The 26,680-nt window shown below is 39.3% G+C and overlaps 2 protein-coding genes, 1 long non-coding RNA gene and 1 other non-coding gene across 4 annotated transcripts; all 4 read left to right on the top strand.

Moving 5' to 3' along the window:
• The first annotated feature begins 1,578 nt into the window (after positions 1-1,578).
• On the top strand, positions 1,579-6,818 carry LOC103723496 (protein CELLULOSE SYNTHASE INTERACTIVE 1-like). The gene is made up of 2 exons (XM_008814421.6): positions 1,579-5,391; positions 5,931-6,818. Exon 1 carries the CDS (start codon positions 3,674-3,676, stop codon positions 5,381-5,383), a length of 1,710 nt encoding a protein of 569 aa, XP_008812643.5. The 5' UTR covers positions 1,579-3,673; the 3' UTR covers positions 5,384-5,391; positions 5,931-6,818.
• A 4,098-nt stretch (positions 6,819-10,916) lies between these two features.
• Positions 10,917-10,988, top strand: TRNAG-UCC (transfer RNA glycine (anticodon UCC)). The gene has a single exon. It is a non-coding gene; the product is annotated as a tRNA-Gly (tRNA).
• A 3,119-nt stretch (positions 10,989-14,107) lies between these two features.
• LOC148715286 (uncharacterized) lies at positions 14,108-14,669 on the top strand. Its single transcript, XR_015977380.2, has 2 exons — positions 14,108-14,332; positions 14,474-14,669. It is a non-coding gene; the product is annotated as an uncharacterized LOC148715286 (long non-coding RNA).
• Positions 14,670-18,609: 3,940 nt separating this feature from the next.
• LOC103723497 (sugar transport protein MST3-like) lies at positions 18,610-21,986 on the top strand. Its single transcript, XM_008814422.6, has 4 exons — positions 18,610-18,878; positions 18,978-19,300; positions 20,337-20,966; positions 21,280-21,986. Exons 1-4 carry the CDS (start codon positions 18,746-18,748, stop codon positions 21,754-21,756), a joined length of 1,563 nt encoding a protein of 520 aa, XP_008812644.4. The 5' UTR covers positions 18,610-18,745; the 3' UTR covers positions 21,757-21,986.
• The last annotated feature ends 4,694 nt before the right edge of the window (positions 21,987-26,680 follow it).

Here is a 26,680-nt window from a genome sequence, read left to right as displayed (position 1 = left end):
TTGATCTGTTCTTGATCCAAAACCTAGACATGTTATGATCATGTAAGCATTCATAATCCATATCAATGGGAGAAAATTAGTCCAAACAGAAAAAGCAAAGGTACAGAGTTACCATGTAGTTTGTTTTGCATGTTCTTAACCAAGGCATCCAAATTAGATCAAAAAATCTGCAATCAAGGAAATGGGAAGTCACTCTGGTATGCTCGTTGATCGATGATAGAACATTTGGACATCCAAAGACTTGTGTAAGCGTGTCTATATGATATTCCATACTAGTGCTAAGGAGACAAAACTAGATGAGATAGTATAATCAACTGCTAATTGAATTTGCCTTTCTGCATCAGACAAAAAAAACGAGAAAAAAGAATAGCTAGATGAACTGATATCACTAAAATCTAATGATTGAAGTATCAATCTTTCTCTGTAGATCCTCTCCCTTCCCTTACGCCCTTCTCTCTCTCTCTCTCTCTCTCCCCCCTACGTATATATATGTGTGTGTGTGTGTGTGTTGGGGTTATCTTGTGCCCTTTTCTCATGGTTATAGCATCATGAATGTGGTTAACATTATTCTATTACTATTATTTGATTAATCAATACCTTCAAAAGCCATTCTTGCAGCTCTATTTTTTGAATCAAGGAAGCAATGCTTATTATTACGTTATAAATGTATTCTATTGTCATTCAAAGGAGTTTGCTTGTATCAGGTCTCTGCTATTTGTTTCTATCAAAGGTGAAACTCTTGAATAAGGATCTAGTCTAAAAAGGAAGCATGTCAGGAAGCAAGGGGACTTAGGCTAGTGAAATAGCCTATGCTTCCAGTTCGATCACACAATCCAGTGTGTTTTGCTTGGAAACTAAATCCAGAACATGTCATGCAGTCACGTGGCAAGGAACAACATCCTACAGGACACGTACGGGAGTCTTTAGCTTTGGTTTGGTAAAGAGAGACCAATGACCATTCCTCTACTATAGAGATCTTCTTAACTTTATGCATACATAATCTTACAATATTTAACAGATCAGTATGAAACAATTAGTAATCTACACCTACTCTCTTCCAAGCTAAGGAAATTTTACCTTATATACCTGGAATTCTCTTCATCCCTACTCAAGCAATCGACACCTTTCTCCATCACGCAAGGGACCTTTCATTCTACCTAACTTAAAAAAGTTAAAGCTAGCTTAATCATGTCGAACCAGTCAAATAAAGAAAGATATGTAGACTTATTTTTTCCGTAGCTAATCAAAATCTGAGACACTGAGACCTCCTTGGAGCCTCAGCCAATAACTGTATGATTGAGACAAGTGATGACCATAATTTTATCCCATCATTTCTGGTCCATTGCAAAGCCAATATCGACCATTGGCGAGTTTCCTGTATTACTATGTATTGTAAGATAACACAGCAACCATTTGTTTTACTTAAACTATCATCATTAGTTCATCTCTACTTTCAAAGTAGTTTTTAAATCGGGGGGGGGGGGGGGGGGGGGGGGGGAATTGAGAAAAAGGTAAGAAACACCTTCAATTTTGTGTTCTCCAGTAAAAGTTCGACGCATAATTAGTTCTATGGTACCTTACAGTTGTTCCAGGCCAAGGTGAAATGAATCTTTTAAGGTTCTGTGGATCTCTAATCCATATTACATACAAATTTGCATCGTGAGAATTTTGATTATAAAATTTGCACCCATCTGCCGATCCATTCACCGGCACTCATAGAATTTTGTTGGGTTTAGTGATCCATGATCAACTGTCTCAAGTATCATGCATAACAACAAGAGAAAAAATAGAAAAGAAGAGTCAAGGTGTGCAAATTTAGTGAAAGGCCACATGGAAGAACTACTCTCGATGGTGGTTAGCATATTTTAAACACTGCCCTACTCATAAGAAGAGAACGAATACAAACAGAGATGCACTTTGTCCCTTACGAACACGATACTACTGAGAAAATGAGCATCTATTAGTATACAGGACCATCTCATGGTCATATTTATCACTATACCTTCGTTGAAATCTCGTGAAGCAACATGTTTGATTGCCGAATTCGGTCCTTCATCATTCCCACGCCCATCTTCTTCGGTCACGCGTCGTAAAACTTCTCCTTTTTTTGTTTGCTTTTTTTTGGGTCGCGACGCCCGTGCCTTTCTGTGCTTTGTGATAGCTTTGTTTGATATGGCTTGCTTTGCCTTTTGCATAGCCTCTCTCCCCTACCTTCCCTACTAAGTTATAAAAGCTCTCTCTCTCTCTCTCTCTCTCTCTCTCTCTTTCTCTCTAGATCTCTCTCTCTGGCCAACTCCAAAACGAGGCACCATAGGCCCAGGGCAGCGCTTCCAAACAAAGGGGTTCACATGGGGTACAATGGCATCACCTTGCCGAGAATTTTAGATGCCACACTTTTGCCTTCAGGTGGTGCTTTTAGTGGTCCATGACTGCAACTGTTCTTCCTTCACATGAACTCTAAGAGACTCAATTGGCCTTTCACCTTTTGTTCTTACTTGCAGACAGCTAGCAACCTAGAAGGACCGTCCTCGTATTTTTCAGGCATATGCCAACTTTCCTCCATGGACAGGATTAATGTGGGAGCCCCTTATAATTGGTTCATTTCCACCACAGAGTCCGTTCTCAGGGAATCTTATAAATTAATAAAAAGATAACAGTCAAGAAGTTATGGGGGCAATGTAAAGAAAAATAATAAAGGAAAAAGTTTGCCAGATATTTTAACAGGATTTCATGTTACTCTCGTAGAACTTTTGAGGCATTGATAGGAAGAAGCTTATAAAGAAGGCTAGAATGCATGGTCGTAGGGTTGGAGTGCGTCGAGCTTATGTGGGAAGCTGCAAGCCTTTCGACACCAAACCTTCATCCCAACCTGCAAAAGTTACGCTATCTATGAAGGGCCAGCTATAGAAATCAAAGTATGATCTGCTAAAGCTGGAGAACTTCCTGTAGCTGGCTCTCCTCTTAATACCAGATCATGGATGTTTTTCACTTAGAAAGGTAGGGATCAGCCCCTCCTAAAACCTTTAGAAAAAAAGAAATCAGCTACCTTGGGTAGTATTAGCCATGGAGGAGGAGAAGGAGCATATGTACAAAATATAATAATAAAAATCTTAAGGAAATGTCTAAACATAATTAAATAAATTTTATAAACAGCGACTTTGCTTCTTTTTTTTTTTGCTTTTAATAAATCTTTTATTATCAATCTTTTCTTCCCAATCCAAAGTACTCACTTGTTTGTCATCTCTCCGAAGACACCTCTGTTCTGGTCATCGTCAAACAGAGCAAGCACGTAACTTCTTATTGATGCTGAACATTCACGTTCCCAACAAACCTTTCATCATAGATTTCCACTTTTACCTGAATCTTCAGCAGGCCAAACTGCCCTCCCTCTTCTAGAGACCAAAATAACCCATGGTTAATCTGTAATTACCAGCGTTGGAGAGCTCAATTACCACTGCTCAAAAGAGAAAGATCCATTAACAAACGGATAAGAGAGTCACAGATGAATGGATAACTGGGATTGACAGATTAGACAACAGCAAACAAAATCCACAGCTTATAGGTTCCTCTTTCTGCCAAGAAAGCCACATAAACCTCTCCTATTTCCAGCCAGAGCCTCCAAAATTCCAAGAGAACTTGGCGACCGAAGCTGCAGGAAGATGGTTCCATCCCCATGAAGTCAGAGATGAAAGAAAAGGAGGAAGAGATCAGTCTCTGCCAAGCATTGGAGCTCTTTGATTCTGTAATCTCCTCTTCATACTCCATTCAATTCTTCCCTAACAAATGGCAGCTGATCCGGGACAAGCTCGAGCAGCTGCGCTGTGGCCTAACCGCTGTGGCCGATGGCAATGATTTCAACATCAATTCAGAGCTCAGCATACTGTTGCAAGCTGCAGCACGGACCGCAAACGAGGCCCGAGTGCTTGCACACCGAAGCAGCGATGAGTCCTATAATGGCGGGAAGCTCCTCCTAAGAAGTGATCTTGATGTCGTCACTGCCAAGCTCGAGCTCCACATCAAGCAGCTCACTGAAGTATATGCTTCTGGTATTGTGAGGCACTCCCAAGCCATTATCCTGTCGAGGCCCAGTGCTGGCTCAAGCCGTGAGGACATGAGGTTCTACGTGAAGGATCTGTTCTCAAGACTAAAGATTGGGGACTTGGAGATGAGAACTAGAGCCTTAGCTGCTCTGAATGACATCCTTCAGGAGGATGAGAAATATGTAAGGATTGTGGTAGCTGAAATGGCTGATGGTGTTAGTCTCCTGGTGAGGCTTCTTGAAGCTGGGGATATGGGCATTGCAGAGGAGGCACTGCTCGCAGTTTCAGCGATTGCGGGGTTCGACGCCTTCCGTGGAGCTCTTGTAACAGCTGATGCTGTCGTACCTCTAATTCAAATTCTGGAAACAGGAAGTGAATTGGGGAAGGAGAGAGCAGCTCAAGCTCTGAAGAAACTGACAGAGAATTCGGACAACGCATGGTCGGTCGCAGCGCAAGGAGGTGTTACCACACTGCTCAAGATCTGCGGCGATGTCGATAGCAGCGGAGAATTGATTCGCTCAGCTTGTGGCATATTGAAGAGCCTCAGCAGTGTCGATGAGATCAAGAGGTTCATGTTGGAAGAAGGGGCAGTCCCTATTTTTATGAGGCTCTCAAGATCGAAGGAGGAGGTGTCCCAAATCCAAGCCATAGAATTCTTAGCTGCCATTGCTTGTGGGGATGACGCCATCAAAGAGGTGGTGGTAAAAGCAGGGGTGGTTGAGTCACTTATTAAGGTTTTGGACCCAAATTCTCATTATTCTTCAAAGGCAAGAGAGGCTGCTCTCAGGGCTAGTGATGCATGCTGCTTCTCATCTTCAACTTCCATGAATTTGTTGATGGCCTCTGGATTTCTCCATCGAGTTCTCTTCTTTTTGAGAAATGGTGAGATCTCCGTCCAGGAATCAGCACTCAAGGTTGCGTCTCGTCTCTGTGGGCTGTCTGAAGAGGCTAAGAAGGCTATGGGTGACGCCGGGTTTATCCCAGAGCTTGCGAAGCTACTTGATGCTAGATCTTTCGAGGTCCGAGAGTTGGCGGCTGAGGCAATCTGCGGCATGGTCTCAATTCAGAGAAACCGAAGAAAATTCATTCAAGATGACCAAAATGTGAACCGGATTCTCCAGCTGCTCAATCTCGAAGAGAAGACGGTGACAAAGAAGTTCTTGCTCCCTGCTCTCATGTCCTTAGTGGAGAGCAGCAGCGGGCGGAAAAAGATCATGGCTTCAGAGTATGTGAAGCATCTGGAGAAGCTTGCAGAGGCTGATGTTACAGTTGCAAAGAAGATCGTGAAGAAGCTTTCCAGTAACAGATTTCTGAGTACACTGACCGGAATTTGGAGCTCGTGAGCAATATTGTAAGTATTTCCTAATCGATGAATATCTTCAACCTTTTCCTTCAATCATTGCTTTCTCTTTGTTTCATTATGATTTAGAGCAGCTTTTCGTGTCATTCTGTGCTTCAGAGGATCTGCTTCATAGTCTCCAAAGTATAAAGAAATGTTCCAACATTATGTATGTAAATTGTTCGTGAAGATTGTAAAAGAGAAATGTTGGAATGTCCATTAACAAAAAAGTGTATCCAACCGTGCTTCTTTCGGTTTCTTTATGAGAAGGGATTGCTTGCCATGGCAATCTACTAGCACATGGCGTGCGAATCTAATCCAATTTTCCTTTTCTTCCTACATTTATGAAAGTTCAGCAGCAGCAGCAGCTGCTGCTGCTGCAATGATAGAATGTAATCTTCATCTAAAGAGAGACAGAATGAGGCTATGTGGGACAGACTCACATTTGTTATCCAAGCATTGTAGGACCAATGAGGTCTACCAACATGTGACATGTGGAGTATAGTCTTTAATTCTATCAATTGACTTTCTCCCATTAATGTTTGCACCAGGGTGCAGGCAGGCTGCTTCTTTAGTGAAAAGATACATCTCTAATTCTGTAACCATGGGTGTAACAATCTCTGGCTATCAGTCAGTCAGCAATTGTTAGCTCAGTCGGTCGGAACAACCGGTTTTGGAGGGCGTCTAGGGTTCAAATCCTGGCTGTTCCTCGAGCAAAATGTTCTGAATCTTTTCCTGCAGCAACCATATAGCTTGGAAGTACTAAGGAGTTTTCTACACTCCGCTGAAAACATGTAATTTTATATCTCAATAATATGCAACCAAAAAGAGCAACGGAGTCCAAATAGAGAGGCAGAAGAAATTCCAAGCCTGTTGCCAAAACAGATGGACAGCAAAACAGATCCATGACTGATTAAACAGAAGAGAGCAGAATCCGTCATCGAAAAGAGCACAAGGGTTCAAGGAGAGTTTGTTCCATCTCAGGTGTATAGGGAGGCACCAGAAGACCAATAACTCGCTTTTCACCTTTGCCTCTTTTCATTTCTCTAGCAAACATATTCAGCTGCTCTGGTTCTGAAAACGAGTCATGCATGTTTATTTAGGAAAATATTCCAATTGTTCTGTGCAATTACATATCACATAATAAAAATGGTGTTTTAAATTATTAAATACTATAGTTTTGGTTGTGGTAGTAGGAAGGAAGGAAAAATTTGCAAATGCTAAAGGTTAGGGAAGCTGCCACATTCAATCACTTATTCATGGAAAGTGGATCATATCGGCGGAAGGAAGAGAAGGAATCAGAAATTTGTTTGTTCACTTCTAAATCAACTCTACGTTTCTTTTGTCGACGATGGAATCGGCATTTCTTACTGTGTGCTATGATGATCCATTAGTTCATTTTCTGATCTTAATGCAGCCCTATTATACATGTGATGTTCTATACACTGATCTTTTCTCCCCTTAGTTCAAAGATTTTTGTTTTTACTTAAGCAGTTACTGTCTTTTTCATACACAGACCTTGCACTTCCTTTTTTTCAGACTCCTTTTCTCCTTTTTCTTAAGTCCTTTTACATTGATGTGCATACTTTTCTGTTAATAAATTGGGTGTCTTATGGATCTTATATCTCCTTAGACTCCTCTCTATCAAAGCAAAAAAAAAAGAAGAAAAAGAAAAAGAAAAGTAAGTTATTGGTGATTCATCCGAGAGGTCTGTAAATTAATTAGTGGGTTCTTTGGAAGGATAAACCATCCATTTCAAAGTTTATGTGCGCTCCCTGCCACGAATTAAGTAAGATTAAAGTAACTTAAGTAGAATGACTAAATGAAAGCTGCTATGTGGATCTGGGTTATAGAATGGGATGAAGGTTGACTGTACATTAACAAAATGATGGTATCTATAGCACATAAAACGTCAGGCCTTACATTGGTGTTGCATGAACCCAAAAACACTGTACAAATCCCCGGAGTTCCCCTCACCTAGGTTTATCTTTTAGAAACGTATCACTAAGATAATTGCTATGGGTGTTATTTTGAGAATGTTTGAATATCCACCCCAAATTTCATTGGAAAGAATTGGATGTTCCCCTTTTTTTTTGAAAAAAAAAGAGATGGTAACGGATATCCACCTGCTTCCAAAGATAATGAACAACATAATTACTTCATGAGAAAAAAAGAAAACGAAAAAAAAGGGGGCAAGAAAAAAGAGAACAACAAAACCAAGCATGGCAGCAAACGCTTTTACATGGTTGAGAGAGTCTTCATCCTTGTCTTCTTTCTTTTTTTTTTCTTCTCTTTTTCTGGTACACCGGCCCCTCACACCATACGCAGCCAACAAGGTCAGAAAAAAGAACTTCGTCTTTCACCAACCGTTCCCATGCACACTCCACGCAAAAGCTGCATTTCTGTGTACTTGATCAACACTGCTGCTGCTATACTTGGTGCCTGATCTTTGGAGGACTTGGCAGCAGGTTTCATTATATGAACTGAGCTCAACTATCTCAACCCAACTTCTTTTCTCAATTTCAAAGTTATCAAAAACAATCACAATAAACAGAAGAGAGAGAGGGCGAAAAAAAACTTCTGAAGATAAGGAGGTTACATTTGTTCTCTTTATTTCTTCCACAAAAAAAAATTCTTTCTTCCAATTACCTTTAAAGTTATGTAGTGAAATTGATGTTTAATTTCTTGACCTCTGGCTTTAAGAATCATAGATTGGCTATATCCTAGCTGATTTCTTTAAGACTATTTCGATCCGAAAGCCCTAACTTTAGATGGACCATTTTCGATGCACGGAGTTTAATTTGTTACAGCAACTTGAAATCTACCAATTTTGACCTTTGTTTACCAAGATCTTATCGATAATGCATGTTGTTCATGCTACTGAAAACCGACGACATTCCGGTCTTTGTAACATTCTTAATTACTTCCATGGAACACTAGAATCACATGAACAGAGGAGATCATAGCTTTTTGGATGCCACACACTTACACGGCAAGCATCTACCTAATCTTCTCTACATAAAGGACGAGCTAGCTGCTCTATGTGCGTAAGACACGTCATGACTCTAGCGATATTTGTGAGGATCTGTGCGAGCATGTGTTTAGTTTTATATCGATTATTCGCAGAGTAGATCTTAGATACTTTTACAAGATCAAGGAACCCAAATAACATCTTTTGACTAGCTTTTTTAGGTAGGATCTTGAGTTGTTACAATACTAGAGGATGAACTGCCTCCACCACACTATAAATAAATAGAATTTATCGCTTGTCCTACTTTGGCAAATTTTTTAGTCCTAATCCCACTTCTTCTCAACGCTTCTCTAAAGTTTTCCTAGACTCACACAAGATACTTCAGGAATATCCGACTCCAATGGCCACTAAGAGACCGCCTATATATCCTCGATGGGATAAAACTAGAATAACTTTAGGATAGCCATGGAATAGTGATAACTAGGAACAACTGCTAGGGATGTGATTAATCCTAACATGACATGGATAAGTGATGACTCTCAAAAGCATACACTAGGTAGGATACCTATCAACCACTCCCGAGTGATCCATCCTCTCCGATGTTCATGCCAAAGTCGGTGATGACTTCGACACTCCTTCAACATTGGCTTCGCCTTCACCATGGGAGATTTCATCAAACATCCAGTAAGAGCCAATGAGTATCTAGCGGCCAAAATCTCCAATCTTGCATCTAATAGCCATTCTTGCATATATTGACAGCCATGACTTGCTTCTAATTGTATCTCGTGCACATCCTCTGCGTCAAACCAAAAGGATCTACACATACTTGCACCATCTCAACATACTTTCACTCGCATTCTCATTTTCAGGACCATCAAGTGGCATCACCATCTCTAACCTCTCAACATACTCTCGGAAATCTTGCTCAATTAAACATGACTGATATAAGAACTCCAATAAGAGTCTACGGATATAATTCGCCGAGAAGATCTGCTTGCTCCGAGAGACAATGAACCGTAGATAGAGTCCAATTACTTGAATACGAGCACAACAAATTACAAGAAGCTCTAAAATACCACCAAACCATAAACATAATATATATGCTACCTTTGCACTCAAAATACTTGCCAGAAAAATCCTAGCTCTGTCAAAATACACCATGTAGAAAATCTATATAATACTAAACTAGCTTAGCTTTAATGCGAACTCACATGGAAAGACATTGTAGCTTAGCTTCGACACAAGAGTCTTAAGATACCTAGTACGAGACTTGCACTCACGCCTCGGACCAAAGAACTTCTTGATTTTCTCCACCAAAGGGACGAGGTAGCTACTCTGGGGATGCTCCAAGACTCTAACCACACTATAAAAAAGAAGAAGAAGAATTTAACATCTAAGAATAAAAACTTGAGTCCTACTCCCTCAACTATTCAAGGCCTCTCTAAAGCTTTCCTAAACCCACTGAGACAGCGGAAATCGAGCTCCAATGATCAGTAAAAGAGAAAACCCCTGTCGTAGATGGGATAATACTGGAATAACATAATTATGGAATAGTGATAACTGGGAATAACTACTAGATATATAATCCTAGTGGATGGTACGACAGGGATAAGTAATGGCTTTCAGCACTAAATGTTCATGCGCTTTGTTCGCCGACCTCATGTCTCAAGTTCAAGTAACAGCCAGCATTTGGGCAAGTTGAACTTGAGTTTGGGCTTCCATATTAAGCCTGATTTGCGTCGGCTGAGAAGGCCCAACCAACTTTTCTGCAGGCCTCTGACTGGTCGACAAATTGGCTGCCACCAAATGGGAAGCCCACAAGACCTACAGCACGGAACATATCATTTCCCCGGGTCAGGGTTTCACTAAGCCCGTATTTGTACCCGTTGAGGTTTCATGTCCAACTTTTGCCTCGTACCTAATTCATTGAACGATGGGATGAGATTCAGGTACCAATTAAGCATCAAATATTATACATCAAAGAGTTATTCAAGTTAAATAAATAATCCATGAATTGGAAAAGTTATCGACAAAATATCCAATAAATACTAAAAAAATTAAAATATGAACAACAAGCACTCGATGATTAATTATATAATAATAATGGACTAAAGATTTTAAAAATATAATTTGGTTAAAGTCAAGTACAAATATGCAAATAAGTTATCACATATCATTATGTTTTTTTATTTTTAATTTAAAGATATATAAGCAAAATCAATATTATGTATATTGTGTATATGTATATATGTATATGTATATGTATATGTGTGTATATATATAAGCACATACATATATGTACATACATACATGCATATATGTATGTATGTATGTATAGATATTTAATCTTCTTTAACATGTTTTCATTTAATGTATTTGTGGTAGGATAATTGCCTTCCATGACTCGGGTTCATCTTCAGGTTCATCTTCTGGCTAACATGATTGAAGTTTCATTGGGTCTGATATTGTCTACGTGCCTTCTGCGTTTTCCCATTCGGGTTGAACCAAATGCTTCCTCTTCTAAATTTTTTTCCACTCTCACACAACAACGTATCTTTTATGTGTAGCGTTTGTAGTCCAACGGTTAGGATAATTGCCTTCCAAGCAATAGACCCGGGTTCGACTCCCGGCAGACGCAAATGAAGTTTTGCTTCCCTTTTTTTTTATTCTACTTTTTGTTATTTTTTATATTCAGGCTGAACCGCATGCTACTGCTTCTTCTTCTTCCTTTTCTTTTTTTTTTTCTTTTATTTTTTTAATATATTAGGGTTGAGCCCCATACCTTCTGTGTGCAGGATTTTTAGTCCAGTAGTTAGAAAAATTGCCTTCCAAGCAATCAACATGTGCACGGGTTGGATTGGGTTGGTTTTGAGCTAAACTGGAAACAAATCCGATTTAAACCGGCTTTCTAAAAATTGAAACCGAAACCAAACTAATTATATACAAAAACTACTTGAAACCAATCCGAAAAATTAGGTTATATTTACACACACACACACACACACACATATATATATATATACAAATATATAAATATATACACATACATATATATATATATATATATATATATATATATATATATATATATATATATATATATATATATATATATATATATATATATATATATATATATATATATGTGTGTGTGAGTTATTTAAAAACTCAAATCAAAACTAAACTGAATTTTTTGGTTTAAAATTTTCTCAAATCAAAACCAAAATGAGTCTTAAAAAGAACTGATATGAACCAAATCAAAGAAACCATTTCGGTTTAGGTCCGTAGCTCGGCTTGTTATTTTGCAGACCTTTAGCGTTGAGCTAAATGCTTGCTTCTAAAAATTAAGTAGATAGATAAAGTGGCACATTATCTCTCTCTCTCTCTCTCTCTTTGGTGGGATGGATAATTTACACCATTTTAGTTAATATGAATATATCTAAAAAAATCAAAAAAATAAAAATATCTTAGGTATCGGCCCAATGTCGGTCCACCAGTTTACGCCACTTGAGGTTTGACTGTCAATCACCAGTTTGGAATGGAAGGTATTGCAGCGAGGTGAAGGTTGGCGAGCGTTCGAAGAGTTACTCAGAATAGAAAGGGATAGCATGTTTACGGACGGCATTGTGTTGGATCATATAGTGGGAACAAAATATAAGAATATTTACATAGATGGAGCGGAGCGCTGTTCCATTTTTTTTGGTCAGTGTTCTATTTTTTTTCTAGTTCATTGGGCGTTGGCAGAATAAGAAAAGAAGAAAGGCTGCATGTCTGCCTTTTTTTTTCCTTAATCAAGTGAGGCTTCTACAAGCTGAGACACTCACTCCTAGTCCTATTATTTGGTCATGGTCTGAGTAGGGGCAGAAGATGATAGATGAATTGCTTTTTTCTTTATATAGAACAACTGTTATAATTTATGATAGGAGTGTTTGGATGATGTCTCCTTCTCTTTTGTTGCTTCTTTTTTATTTTTCCTCTTTATTTTGTTCTTTTCTTCCGTCCTTTCTCCCTGTATCATTTCATAGTTTCAATGGAATGGTGGTGAGTTTCTTAAATCTTTCTTCAAAAAATATTTCATTTTTCACTAATATTTTTTTTCATTCGTATGGGTCAGGATTGACGATAACTCCATCATCAACACGAGGATTGAAACTTTGTGTGACTTGTATATGTGTGTATGTAGATACACAAAGTTTGTCAATCAAATCAAAAGATACATGTTAGAAGAAGAAACATGGAGAAATCTAGCTAGCACACTGATTTTTTTTTTTTTAAAAAAAAAAATTAATTACACCCGGGGAAGAGCCAGTTGCACCCTTCATACCTATTTGTTATTTACTCAAACTTTGACAAATTAGGTATTGCTATTTGCTGGACCTGACAGCGATATTTTAACTTATTAGGTGGCTCTTGATCTCGTGCCAAGAAGTGGATGAGATGATTTGAATGAGAGAGACACAGAGACGCCTCACTTTGCGTATATAACTGTGTCATACATGTTCCGCATGAACTATATTAATTATGATATCCCTATGTATCTCTTTCTCCAGATTCCATTAGTTGGAGTTTGTGGATTCTTGGATCCCCATTTCCCATTTGTCCATACTGGAAACAAATACTTTTTAACATAAGTTCTGAGTTTTAAAAAATACTGCCACTTGTTTGATCGTTGCTTTGGCCTACCCACAAACGCAAACGGGTTCAACAAATGGGTTCGAATTCCTGTTTGCACTTTGGTTTTATCTTCGGACCAATGGGTTGGGCCCTTTGTAACAGTTGGCCCATATGGGGTATCGGTGGGCTGGGCCAGTCTGATTGGCCTGGAGAAATTTTGGCTCCATGAGGCTAGATTCTTTGGCTAAGTAAGAAGTCATGCTCATAATTTTAAGAAGAACTAGTTTGCCTACTTCCCTAATAAATCCATATTGTTATCTAGGCTTCTAAGGGGGTATACCCTAAACCCTAAATCCTAAACCCTAATTCAAAAATGATGTAAAAACTCGAACCTCTGTAGAACTTGGATTCGAAAGATGGTGAAACCACAATTCTGTGAGAGAATCATGTGTACCAAAATTCTGTGTTTTTGATCTTATTGAAGATTCAAATTATATGTACCAAAAAAAGATCCAAAATATTTCTGTCATCTCTGAATTTTGTCTTTGCTTGTAACCTGGATGTGTCATAACTGCTATGGCATGCAATTTAGGAAGTCATACGGCCGACGTAGGTCATCTTATCTAATATAGAAAATGTCATCCTGTTGCCAATACAATAGAAGTGTGGATAACTTGAATTATCCATACTCGTATATATGAGTTTATTAATTCCGGTCGTCTAAGCCGGAGACTTAGAAGGTAAGTTCTCTTCATTATGTCTGCCACCAAGCGGACCTTCTCGGATGAGTCTCACGCATGGGTTGGTGTCAATAGAAGGTTGAGAGGGTGACAGGAAACCATGCATCAAAAGAAACACTACAATATAGGAAGTCAAGAAAGAGGATGAGGACATGCCTTAAAGATCAGCTCATCGCCACGTCAGGTATGAGTCATAGAGCCATTTGTGGATGGCCACCTAGTTTCGTGGCTTCAAAGGGAAGATGGGCTTGCTCCTTGGTTATGTGTGAAACCCAGGAAGCGTGTGAACTGTGATCCATTTAGTACCATTCGTTCCTACCATTCCTATAGGTTTCCCATGGCATGAGCTTGCAGTTGCCTGTTTAATTGAATAGGTTCTTTCTTTGACTTTGTGCAGGGTCCCAAAGTTGGTGCCCGAGGCCCAAAGGCAGTTGCCATGCACATCGGAACGTCCGGTTGGCAGATACAGCCGAGAAAGCAGTCTGCTCTTGTTGCATCTATCAAACTTCCTGGGCCCCAACTTGACCTTAACAAGTCAAAACTATTGATCTAGTTCTTTTAATTTTTTTTTTTCTTTCATGGAGGTCTCTTCTCTGCCGTTGATGCATACTTATGACCTGAAAATAAAGTATGCCAAGTTTCCATTGCGGTTCAAATCTTCTTTGAAACAATACCTTGCTTTAGTTTTTCATTTTATTCTATTTTATTTGAGAAATTAGGCAGATTTAAAAGTTGAGTAAGTTAATTCACTATATTACTATCTCTGCAGGATGGTTTCTCATATCCGAAAAGAAGGAAATAAATTAATACAGCAGAAAACAAGAATAGATTTGAAGTACGAGGGACAAGAAATTATCTATCGTGGGTCCAACTATGGATTCTGACCGATAGGAAGAGTAGTATAAATGACTGTTCATACAATAATGTTGAACGTAACAAGACAATGCTTGGACGTATCTAGCCAAGTAGGTTTGAGTTGTATCTTTCATGCTGCGAAAGAATGGTTGGCCTTTTTTTTTTTCTGACGTCAACTATTAAATCGTATTTTGTACAAATCTCTAAATAATCTAATTTTTTTAGTCTATCTTTGTAGATCTCAAAAAAAAAAAAAAGGACCATCTTTTGCAAAAGAGATGCAATCCGAACCGAGCCAAGTTGGGACGAGTCAAGCGCGTGGAAAGGAGGACAGCCGGTCTCCATAGCAACGTTTCGGGATCCATGGGAAGACTACAAGGGCAGCGAAGGACGGATGGGACCCATGAGCTTGCTTTGACTCCGTGAGTCAGGTAAAGCCAGCCCAACTTGAAGGCAGGCGCCCCTTCGCCTAATTGGTGCAGGCGTCCCAAAATAGCCTTGGCGGTTTGACCTAATGGGAGTCGCCTTGTGCTTGTCCGAAAGGGCTTGTGGAAATCCATGCAATCATCCAATATGGGAGGAGACACCCCAATAATGGTGAAAATGTCATGATGGATCCAAGTTTAGAGGCTAAGGTTCATGTGGTCCTCGGAATTTTGAAATCTAATGGTGGTCCTTGGACATGATTTTGACTTGCTATATCAGTTCTACAATGCTTTGCTAATCAACACATCATGCTTGCATCTTGATGAATCAAGTGGAACTCGTGCATTTGCTAGTTGCATTATGGGATTTGAGAAGGTTATCGACGCGATGCAAACCTTGTAACGATTAGTACCCAACAAGTATCTGAGCAAGACAATCTATTAGGAGGTCTAGCTCTGAATTGTATTTATACTGAGATGGCCTTATAATATCACATAAAATTATAATGAGCATCCTGATTCATTCAAAAAAAATTAGGTCTTAATACACACTCAACTATTCCATGCTAATAATGACTTCAATAAGTTGGAGACAATATGCTGCATAATGCATGATCTTGCATTAGGATATTCATTAGCCTATGCATTTTCCATAACTGATATTTTTAACAATATTTGTGATGCATGTGAAATGTAAAATGGATCATTGAGATTCTCCCTTCTAAGTATCGAAAAATAAAAATGTTACAGGACATGCGCATATGAAAATTTTTCAAAACCAATCAAATTCTTGCAATTTAAATCAATCCCTTCAAACCAACTATTAGGAGAACATTTCCACGATTACTCAATTCAAAATTATGTTAGCTCAGGGGAAAAGGGATGAGAAATGTTCAGAGTTGGAACTTGGAAGAGGACTCTCTAGATTCTTAATAGAAAGAAGGGAAAGCCAGTTAAGGTTCCAAATTTTTTGGGATTTGTTTAACGAGATTATTTTGGTAAAATGTAGAACAAGATTTAACTCTTTGTCCATCAAGTTAATGTAGTTTATTTAAATTTTTTATGTTATAAAAAAGGGAGAAAAAACGAAAATAGATGAGATACTATTTTCTTAAAAGCAGAGACCCAGGTTTTTTATGTTATTTATGTGCTCGAGTCATCAGTTTTGTTTTTTCCCTTCTGATTCTTCCTTCCTCATTTCGATGACGGTCATCTCACGGAGTTCTCGCTTTAATTTATAAAGGCCAAATTGTGGAAATCGGCCCACAGGCTGAGCTCCTTCAAATTGTCACTTCGTTAAAATACCCATCCATGCCGCTGGCTGCATCATTCTGAAAGAAGACTCAACTACATTGATTAAGCGATTATGGAAGGAAAGGCGGAAGAAGGCATAGCACTCGCTTCTCAGCGACACATGAGAGATATTGTGAAAGTGCCGTGCTGTCTAGGTCAAACATGTTTTTCGGAAGACGAACCAAGATGCAGATTGGGTCATCTCATTTGCTGCTCATCATTTTACAGAATTTTTATAGGTCCAGCAGACTTCTTCTTCTGCTTTGTGTAGTTTTCTTGCTAGTGATATAGACAATGCGAGAGCGAGAGCAATATGAGTAGCCGATTTACTATAAAAAAAAAAAAAGGCAAAAGCTAACACACCAATCAGATGATCAATTTTTTATATTCAAACGCAGTATTTGTTGAAATCACCACTTGTTCCAAAAGCTTAAGCTGAAGTCACCAATATTTTTTTAATAATAAAGTTAAAGAGTGCGGAGATAGGATTCGAACTCAGGACTTCTGTTTTGATGCCATATTGAAATTACTACTTATCCCAAAAATTAAAGTTGATAAGATGAGATAGATTTATTAATATATTATATATTTTCTTACCATGTTTTCGAACCCAAACATCGAAAAAGGTAAAATCTATGGGAAAATCTTTGTTTCCAAGCCCACCAAATACCATGTAATTATTTTATGAAAAATCTGCGTCGGCTTTGATACACCAACCCTTGCTCAAAGGAATTTGGTATCATTCTATGATTGATTTATTCTTTTTCTCTATTTTGTCTCTTTTGGTGCAACTGAATCTTAGGCCAAAAAAAAGTTTGGTATCCATTCCAAATTGGAAATGAAAGATCCTTAGATCCGAGTCAAAAATACAAAAAACAGAATCGGATGACTCATCTTTATACAGACCGATGGAAAAAAATAATTGAAGTGCTTTAACATCTATACAAAATACAATCCAACCGTTAACATTATAAAAGAAGAACAATTATTCTTTAGCATCAAAGATTTTTTTTTTTCTATTTTTTCTATTGGATTGAAGGACTCTACTTTTCTTTTGCACGACTCTATTCAAGTACCAAACGAGGATTCTACTTTGTAGCTTTCCCAAAATGCACTGCACTCATAATACCTTTAGGATTGTATCCCTACGTTATAACTGGCAAGATTGGATTCCCAAAATTTCCCACATATCTTAGCAATGAGAGAAGGAAACGATCCTGATTCGGTCATTCGGTGGGTACGTATCTTCCTTTTAAAGTATGACCCATGGGGGTATTCAAGGAAGTCCGTTTTCCTCGACCCTAGTGTCTAAACTCACGCCTTGAGTCTATACTCAAAATAGCCCCCAAAGTCCTTTTTATCCACCGCACCGTTGAGTTTCCATCAATCTCCACTGTCTCCAGCTATGCATGGACATCATGTGCATTTGGAGTCTTCTTCTCTGACTACATACTTACTCATCAATAAAAATAGAGCTTGTAATATAAATTAATCATATCTTATTATTTTAATCATAAATTACCACCAAATTCTTTCAATTTGGCTCAATCTAGCCGTTGTTAGCAAACTTAGTTTAATTGCAGAATTCAACGTACAAATGCACTCAAAACTAAATCAAATATAATCAATTGTCAAACATTAAAAAAAAAAGGCCGCATAACAGCTGCTTTACAATAAATTTATGCAACAACTTGTTACACAGAAAATTCGAACACACACAAAGAGGAGGGATTATCAGATGGAGGGACAGTCGTGATATGATATATAATTGAAGGTTTCTATGATATGATAATATGTAATTCAAGGTTTGGAGAGATACACCCCAAAAAGAGTACGTTTTACTTTTGATTCTACCAGCTGCTCCTCCGTTGGAGTAGTGTGAGCAACAATTATATCTAAAAAAAAGAAGAAGTATGTGGCACTTGGATAAGGTTGCACAGTAAGCATTCGTCTAACAAGTATAGCAAGAATAGAGGTAATTATTGTTTTGGATAGAATCGTTGAAGAAGAAATCACAGGGAGTCCATTTTAAGAAACGTCCGAAATTTTCGAAAATCACCGACCACTTAAGTGAGCAAGTCGGCCAATGATGATAAGGTGGGCCGCGGCCCGTATCGGATCAATAAATGCCATTTTTTTTTGCGCTCTCGTTTATTGCCTTAACACGAGATTATGAGAATAAATAAATGATCCTAACCGACGGTCAATATCCGATCAAGCAAATCCGAAATCAGCGGTTTCCGTAGGCTATTACCGGATAAATCCGCCAGCTCAGCCTAAATTTGGACCCCTCTTTTTGACTCCCCGGTTTCGCCTATAAATCCCGATGCCTCCCCTCAGCTTATTCTCCGCTCTGCATTCTTCTCTCTCGCTCGTTCTTCTCTCTCGATCTTTCTTTCTCTGTGTAGACAAGAGTTGCGTTTAGGGTTAGAGTTCGTGGAGTCTAAAGAGGTTGGAGGTCTTCGACAATGGCGGGAGGAGCGATTGTGAACGCCGGGGCGACGAAGGATTACCCCGGGAAGCTGACCGTCTTCGTTTTCTTCACCTGCGTCGTCGCGGCCACCGGCGGGCTCATCTTCGGCTATGATATCGGAATCTCCGGTAAAAGAAAGAAAAAAAAAGCTCTCTTTTTTCGGGGATCTTTTGGGGTTTCTGTATATGGCTCTGACGAGTTTTGGGCGTTTTATTTTCTTTTGGTAGGTGGGGTGACTTCGATGGATTCGTTTCTTAAGAAGTTCTTCCCGACGGTGTATCGACAGGAGAAGGAAGACAAGAGCACGAACCAGTACTGCAAGTTCGACAGCCAGGTGCTGCAGATGTTCACGTCGTCGCTGTACTTGGCGGCGCTGGTCGCGTCCTTCTTCGCGTCGGTGGTGACGAGGGCGTTCGGCCGGAAGTGGTCCATGTTCGGCGGCGGCGTCACCTTCCTCATCGGCGCCGCCCTCAACGGCTTCGCCAAGAACGTCCTCATGCTCATCCTCGGCCGCATCCTCCTCGGCATCGGCGTCGGTTTCGCCAACCAGGTATTATTCGAGAAAGCCAAAACTGTAAAAATAAATAACAACGGAAGCCAAAGTACTTCTTTGAAATCTTTTCCCTTCGACAAAGAAATTATCTCGCGAGAATCTTATTTTTTCTGCACAAAAAAAAACCTTTCAGTTCACTAAGATTTTTCTTCTTTTTTTTTGTGATATTTGAGGCCGTCAGAGTAACATACCTGATGCTTTGGCCCGGGGTTTGAAGCGGAGACATTTATGTCATATATAACATAGTAATAAAGAAATAAAAGAAGGGTTTTATATTAGTATTCAATAATGTTTGGTGGCCAACCATCTAACTTCTCATAGTAACGCTGGCACCACTTTATCATAGCCCCTGTAGAAATATCGCTCTAAAGAGCCGTATCCCTACTTAATTGCCGTTCGAAAATGGAGACCAAATCCCAAATGATAAAAAGGGGATTCCATCTATTTTGCAGATCGGGCTTTGGAATCGAAATCTCGGGCTCTTTTTAGGCCAGTGTAGAAAAATCTCCTGTCTTTCAATTCTTGGGATATTACGTTTACAGCCACAACTTTTTTTAAGCCAGCTTTTAAGAATCTCGTCTTTTAATCTTGTATCTTTTTTTGGATAAAGCTACAATTTTTTTCCTTTGTCTTTGTGTGCTTACCACTTAATCCAAAAACATGTTTTATGGTAAAGACAAGAAGAGGCTTTCTTATTGTCTTATGTCTGAAGACAGCCTCCTTGCCCCCCTATTCTGCGAACTTCTCTGCTTCCAAGTTTCGCAAGCTTATAAATGGATGCCATTTCAGAGTCCCGGATGCGACGAGACTACCCTTTTTTAGACGATGTCTAAAATGCCCACCCATACAGTTGCTTACATTAACAATAAATGCTTATTTTATCACTGCCATTACAGCTTATGAATTCCAATCCTTTTGGTCGTTTTCATGGCTACTAACGCTTCGTTTGCGTCCAAAGGATTCCTATAATTTCTTTCACATATAGATGGAGACAAGAACTAAGTTTGTCTTCTTGTTTTGATGGTGAATACAGTCCGTTCCGGTGTACCTCTCGGAGATGGCCCCTGCTCGTCTGCGAGGCATGCTCAACATCGGCTTCCAGTTGATGATCACCATCGGCATCCTCGCTGCCAATCTCATCAACTATGGAACATCCAAGATCAAGGGGGGATGGGGCTGGCGCGTAAGTCTTGCCCTTGCCGCCGTCCCGGCCGGCATCATCACTCTTGGCTCTTTGTTCCTCCCCGACACCCCCAACTCCCTCATCGAGCGTGGCTATGATGACAAGGCCAAGAAGATGCTCCGCCGCATCCGCGGAACTGACGACATCCATGAGGAGTACAACGATCTTGTCGCTGCCAGCGAGGAGGCGAAGCTCGTGGAGCACCCCTGGAGAAACATTCTACAGAGGAAGTACCGCCCTCAGCTTACCATGGCCATCCTCATTCCCTTCTTCCAGCAGCTAACTGGCATCAACGTCATCATGTTCTACGCTCCCGTGCTCTTCAAGACCATTGGATTTGGAGGCGAGGCATCGCTTATGTCATCTGTTATCACAGGGCTAGTTAATGTGTTTGCTACCTTGGTCTCCGTCTTTACTGTCGACAAGCTCGGTCGGCGGAAGCTTTTCCTGCAGGGTGGAGCCCAGATGCTTGTTTGCCAGGTATATCCACTACCCTTTCCTGAAACCTAGTGATGGATTGCTTCAAAGTTTGTCTTCGTCAATCTTTTCTTAAGGTTGCTGCACTACTTTTATTTTTTTTTAGGTCCTTTCAAAGCTGTATTCTAATCTTTGTTTTGCCATCAAGCTGTTGCATGAGTAACCAAACTTAATCATCATCGAGACCATCCTATCTGGATTGACCCAATCATTTGTTCACCACCTACTCTGTTTTGATTCCACAAGGAGGCAAATTAATTGTCACGTATTATCTGTTCTTGATGCAAATGCTAAGACATCGTTGCTTCTTGTGCAGATCATTGTGGGGACGCTGATTGCAATCAAATTTGGGACCAGTGGCGAGGCAAATCTTTCAAAGAGCTATGCAGCCTTCGTCGTGCTCTTCATTTGTGTCTATGTTGCTGGCTTCGCGTGGTCATGGGGCCCCTTGGGGTGGCTGGTGCCCAGTGAGATATTCCCACTAGAGATCCGGTCAGCCGGGCAGAGTATCAACGTCTCTGTAAACATGCTTTTCACCTTCATCATTGCCCAAGCTTTCCTCACGATGCTCTGCCACATGAAATTTGGCTTGTTCTACTTCTTTGCTGGATGGGTTGTAATCATGACTACTTTCGTTGCCTTGTTCCTTCCGGAGACTAAGAATGTGCCAATTGAGGAGATGGTTCTGGTCTGGAAGTCTCACTGGTTCTGGGGCAACTTCATTGCTGATGAGGACATACACGTTGGCAACGTTGAGATGGGCAATGGCAAGTCCAAGGCTGGGTCTGTATGATGGATATGAAATCAGACGGATCGACCTTTTGTTGGTCATCCTTTGATAGGTGTCGAGGGTCCTCAATGGATCCTGATCGAAAGTCAGTTGTGGTACATTGGTTGTAGATGGTGTCTAATGGTCTGGTTCTGTCAACCAAAACTTTTCCTGTTTGTTTTGGAACTATGTTTTCTTACCGATCGTATATATGATCTCGATTAATGATGAAAGAATCAAGAGGTTTCTGTAAAGCTTGGATCATTATATGATTGTAACGAAGATCTGAAGGGAATTTTTCTGCTTTTCTGCTCCGTTTTCTTTTGGCTGTACCATTGCAGATGCTGTTGCACATGAAAAGTTATTTAGTGTAACTAGGCTTCATCAAAACAATATTCGGAAAAGGGTACGAAGGTAAAACTAGCAGGTAGTCCTTCTAAGGGACCCTCTTAGGTAAGAAGCAGAGTACTAATTGTCATCACTATCTTTTCATAGCAGAGATTCTTTATTATTACACTTACTCTTTCAAAAATTTTTGCCATTGAGAAGCCAAGGTTCCAACCTGATAGTTAGGTAAAGTCATTTGAAGTTACAGCCTTCGCAGTTAGTTGCGTTGTTCTTTTAAAAATGTCAAATTGGGAACCCAAATTTTTAATTTTTTTATTTTTGTTTTTCAAGCAAAGCAATGGCTAACAACCCCTCATTTCATTGGGGATCTCAAGATATTCAGCTTTTTTTTGTTTGTTTGTTTTAAATCGAAATATTAGCTTTTTCACTTCTGAATTTAATGTTAGGTTTCCCATGGATGATACTCTGCTGAGTGTTTTGTTGTCTTATTAGACTAATTAGAGAAGGCAGTGTTCGATATTTGTAGATGAGTCGTTGGCTTCTGGGTTTGTAATTTTCAATTATCTTCCTGTACTTTACTCATACATTTAGTAGTTTCCTATCCAAATTTCTTCATGTTATACCTTATCCAATTTGTGATGTTGTAGATGATTATCTTAGTCAACTAATTCACATAGTAGCTTCATTAGCAATCATGAAGTTGCCCAATTGAGAATTTTGCCAACTAGTTTCCATGGGAAGATCTCTGCTTTCTAGATTTATCATTTGAAAAGACATTCAACGATCAGGTAATCTAGTTTCTTGCAGCTATAAGTTCCCACAAATTTCTTCTCATATTATGTTTGCCATCCAATATATGATTCTATAGGTATACGTCCTAATCATTCAAGTATCATGTTTGCTTTCTTTAGCACTAACAAACGTGGATATCATCAAATTGGGAATTTGTCAAGCCAACCACCAAACTATCCAAAATACAGAGCACATCATGCTATCACGGGTGCTGTCCTCATCATTCACTTCCAACATACTTATCTCTTGTATACATACTATACATACATTCATGCATGCATGCATGCATATTCCTTGCATTTTACTCACCATTCGCAGCTAACTGTCAATTCTTTAAGATCAAAAATGTGTCTGGGTCATAGTTTTACGGCTATATTAGAATGGCCATGTTTGATGTGGCAATGATCCATATACCAGTTACTCAGCCATCGCTAATGAACATTGCTTGGCTAAAATTTTAGAAGCTAATGTTCCAAATGTTTTACCATTTTGCTGTAATGGCCACAAGAGAAAATGGCTTGCAACCATGGAAGTATAAAATTATGGCTATTTGAGATTTAAAACAGTAAACTGTGTATTTAAATTATTTTTTAGATTTTCCCTACCAACACTGCATAAAAATGTAAGCAGTTAATTCAGTGAATATTGCCATGTATATCATAACAAATATATGTGCAATGACTATTATTATTTGCGGACGTTACGTACCTTCTTAACATGACATAAATGACTCCATATCTTTACAGCAGATCATTACTTAAAAATCATTCTTGCAGGCTCAAATGAAAACATATCAAAAAGTGGTGCAATCCCTCTTCACCAGGATTGATTTGGTTTTGGACATGCTTGCTATGACCAATTTGTTGCTCTATGCCCTCCCTTCCTCGAGATTTTATCTTGCCGAGAGAAACTTCCTCATGATTTTATCAAATTAAGTGAACGTAGCACACGAGATTGGGACCCTCTCGAGCAATACCACTGTGCTTGACCTTGTAATCTGAAACTTCCCTCACACATTCATCACTTGGAGGTGGCTCCTGCAATGATGGAAACTAAAACAATCATCAAATGACGAGCATGTATCTTACATGATCATATATTACGTAAAACATGGGGCATGAATAGCCTGTGGGTGATGACATGCCGCCCAACAGCGAGCAAACGAAATCCACAGTTGAAGTCACATTATTGCATACCTATCCATAAGGCATCTTTTAGCCATCTTTCTCCTCATAAATGGAATCGAATTCCCCGTGTTCTAGCAGAAACCTCTGCACCTTTCCTTTCCTTTCCTTCACCCAACAACTTTAGCTGCTTGCTTTTATTTTTCCTTTTTTTTTGATTCCAAACTCCCCCTCGATAACCTTTACATCTGATGTAAAGATAAGGTTCCTAGCTAAGGAGGTTCGGATTCGCCACATATGGTCTCCAAGCGAGCTTGTGAAGGCAATGTCCTTTTTAATTAAAAGAAACGTGGTCACACGCAAGATCTGGAGGTTCCCAAGCTTCACATGTCAAACCGAAAGTTATGGGCATGGATTAATATCGACGTATGAGTTCATGAAAAGCCTATGATATTGGTTGAGTTGTTTGTCACGTATTTCCAATGAGAAGAGGGAGAAAAGGTTGCATGGGAGCAAAGGTTCGATATAAAGTGCTTGCTTGACTTGTCCTCCCCAAATCCAGTTGGACTGTGGATATATGGTGTGGATGACAAAATGGATAAGAAGTAACTGACGTGGAAATGCATTGCAATCACGTAAAAGTTGGACTTCAAAAAGTTCGGCATCATCTCGTGAGCATCTAATGAAGATATCACTACTCCATACCTTCTAGATGAATAATGATGCTTCGAGCCTTGTATAATTACTGCTTGCTATCAGGCCACGCTTAGCACCGTTTGTCCACATCATCTAGATCTCTTTGGTCTAATTTTGGTTGGGGACAGCTGAATTTCTTTTTTCCCAGGATGTTGTGAGAATGTAGGAGAGATCTTTGGGCCTATAGACAGGAGTAGTGAAGGATTGCTGGAGGCCACAATGAATCATTCGAAAAAAGTTAATGTCTATGATGCTGCGATGACAGGTCAAAGTTTTTGAGATAATTAATAAGGTTAGGATGCTGATTTGTGTGCCTTTTAAAGATAAATGCAACGCTAGGAGGCTTTTTTTTTTTAATCCAAAATTATTGAAAAAGAAACATGAAGAGGAGGATTAGAATAAAATTTTATTATGCTGTTTGTTTAGGTATCTTTAGTGTTAAAATGGTTCGACTGGAAAAAAGAAAAAAAAAAAGAGATGGGCCTTGAGATATGAATGCCTCTCAGCAGAAAGGGATGCGAATCAGCTAACAATGGCTGGTTGGTGAAAATTGCTCAAAAATTGCTTTGCTTATTTAACAAGTTTGTTGACATCAAGATATATATATATACATATACTCTTCATTTGATAGTAACTTACTGGCTTAAAAAATAGAAAGTGCACTCGCAGTACAGTTGGTAGAAAATTTCAAGAATATATCTTTTAAAACTTAGAAAGGATGATATATAAATCAGGAAAAAGACAACGTATAAGTTAATTCTTTTTAAAATTAGAATAATATAAATAAATGCTAAATGATGGAAAGAAAAGATTTGCCACTTTCAGGCTTTGAAAAAGACATGCGTTATTTACCAAATAAAAAAAAAGGCATGCATTTTCTACTTTCTATGGGTCCTATGGAATTGGGTTCAACTTGGACTCGACCCATCAGGGAAACCATACTACAGGTTCAACCAAAACCCATTTATCCAAGATTTGCGTCAAGTCAGGGTCCCATAGGATTAGGTAGAGACTAGATCAAGGAAAACTTATGTTTAGATTTGGTTGGATATAGTTCAGTTGGATTGAGATCAAATCTAAATATCAAAATGATACTATTATTTGGAAAGCTCAAACTTTTGTATCCCTATAAAACCTATTTATTAATAATCTAACTTCAAGACACATGTAATAAGTTTTACAACAATCTGAGTGATCTAAAGATGATGCTGCACATTAAAATATCAAGTAAGTTATCGAGTCCAAATTGCAACGGGATCATAAAAATCAAACATAGACGTTAAGATAACATTTTGTTGAATCAAGTCAGGTAAATCTTGAGCAGACTTGCACTTGAACATGAAACTTTTAAGAGTTCACATTTGGGCGCACACCTAACTTAAGGCATGAGGATCCAATGACATTCTATGCTTGCATGGGAGTTCCAAATATAGAACAAATCTTGATCTTGTAGGAGGTGGTTGTGACTGACGGATTTGCCAAAGCAGCCAAATATGACCGGGGTTTGTGCAAGTCAAGTCGTTGCCATGGCGCAGCAGGTGCGGGATTTTCGAGCACTAACGTTGAGGTTTCTCAGTGGCCGACCGGGCTTTTGTTAGTGGAAGATTAGAAGGTGTCGGTGGTCTAATTTAGTGAATAGGCTCTATAGGTGGAGGACTAGAAGGATTAGATGGTGACGGGGAGAATATTGGTCATCCCAACCTCGGATGTACGGAATTTGCGAGCACTAACGTTGTGGTTTCTCGATTGCCGACTGGGCTTTTGTTTGTGGAGGACTAGAAGGATTAGACGGTGATGGAGAGAGTATTGGTCATCCCAACCTTGGATTAATCTGATCTTTCTAATTCCAGCTTTGACCGAGGTGAATGACCTCGATATTAGCCAAAGTGTTATGCTGGTCGATTCAGCTGCAGAATAATGCTAAAGATCAATGGAGTTGATTATGGTCTTGGTAGCGACCAATCCAGCTTGACCATAAATGTACAAGC

Source organism: Phoenix dactylifera, chromosome 1 (assembly GCF_051530095.1).
Source record: "Phoenix dactylifera cultivar Ajwa chromosome 1, Ajwa_hap1_PhDact_Kaust_v1.1, whole genome shotgun sequence".
NCBI classification, from domain to species: domain Eukaryota; kingdom Viridiplantae; phylum Streptophyta; class Magnoliopsida; order Arecales; family Arecaceae; genus Phoenix; species Phoenix dactylifera.
This window is presented reverse-complemented; position numbering and strand designations above follow the sequence as displayed.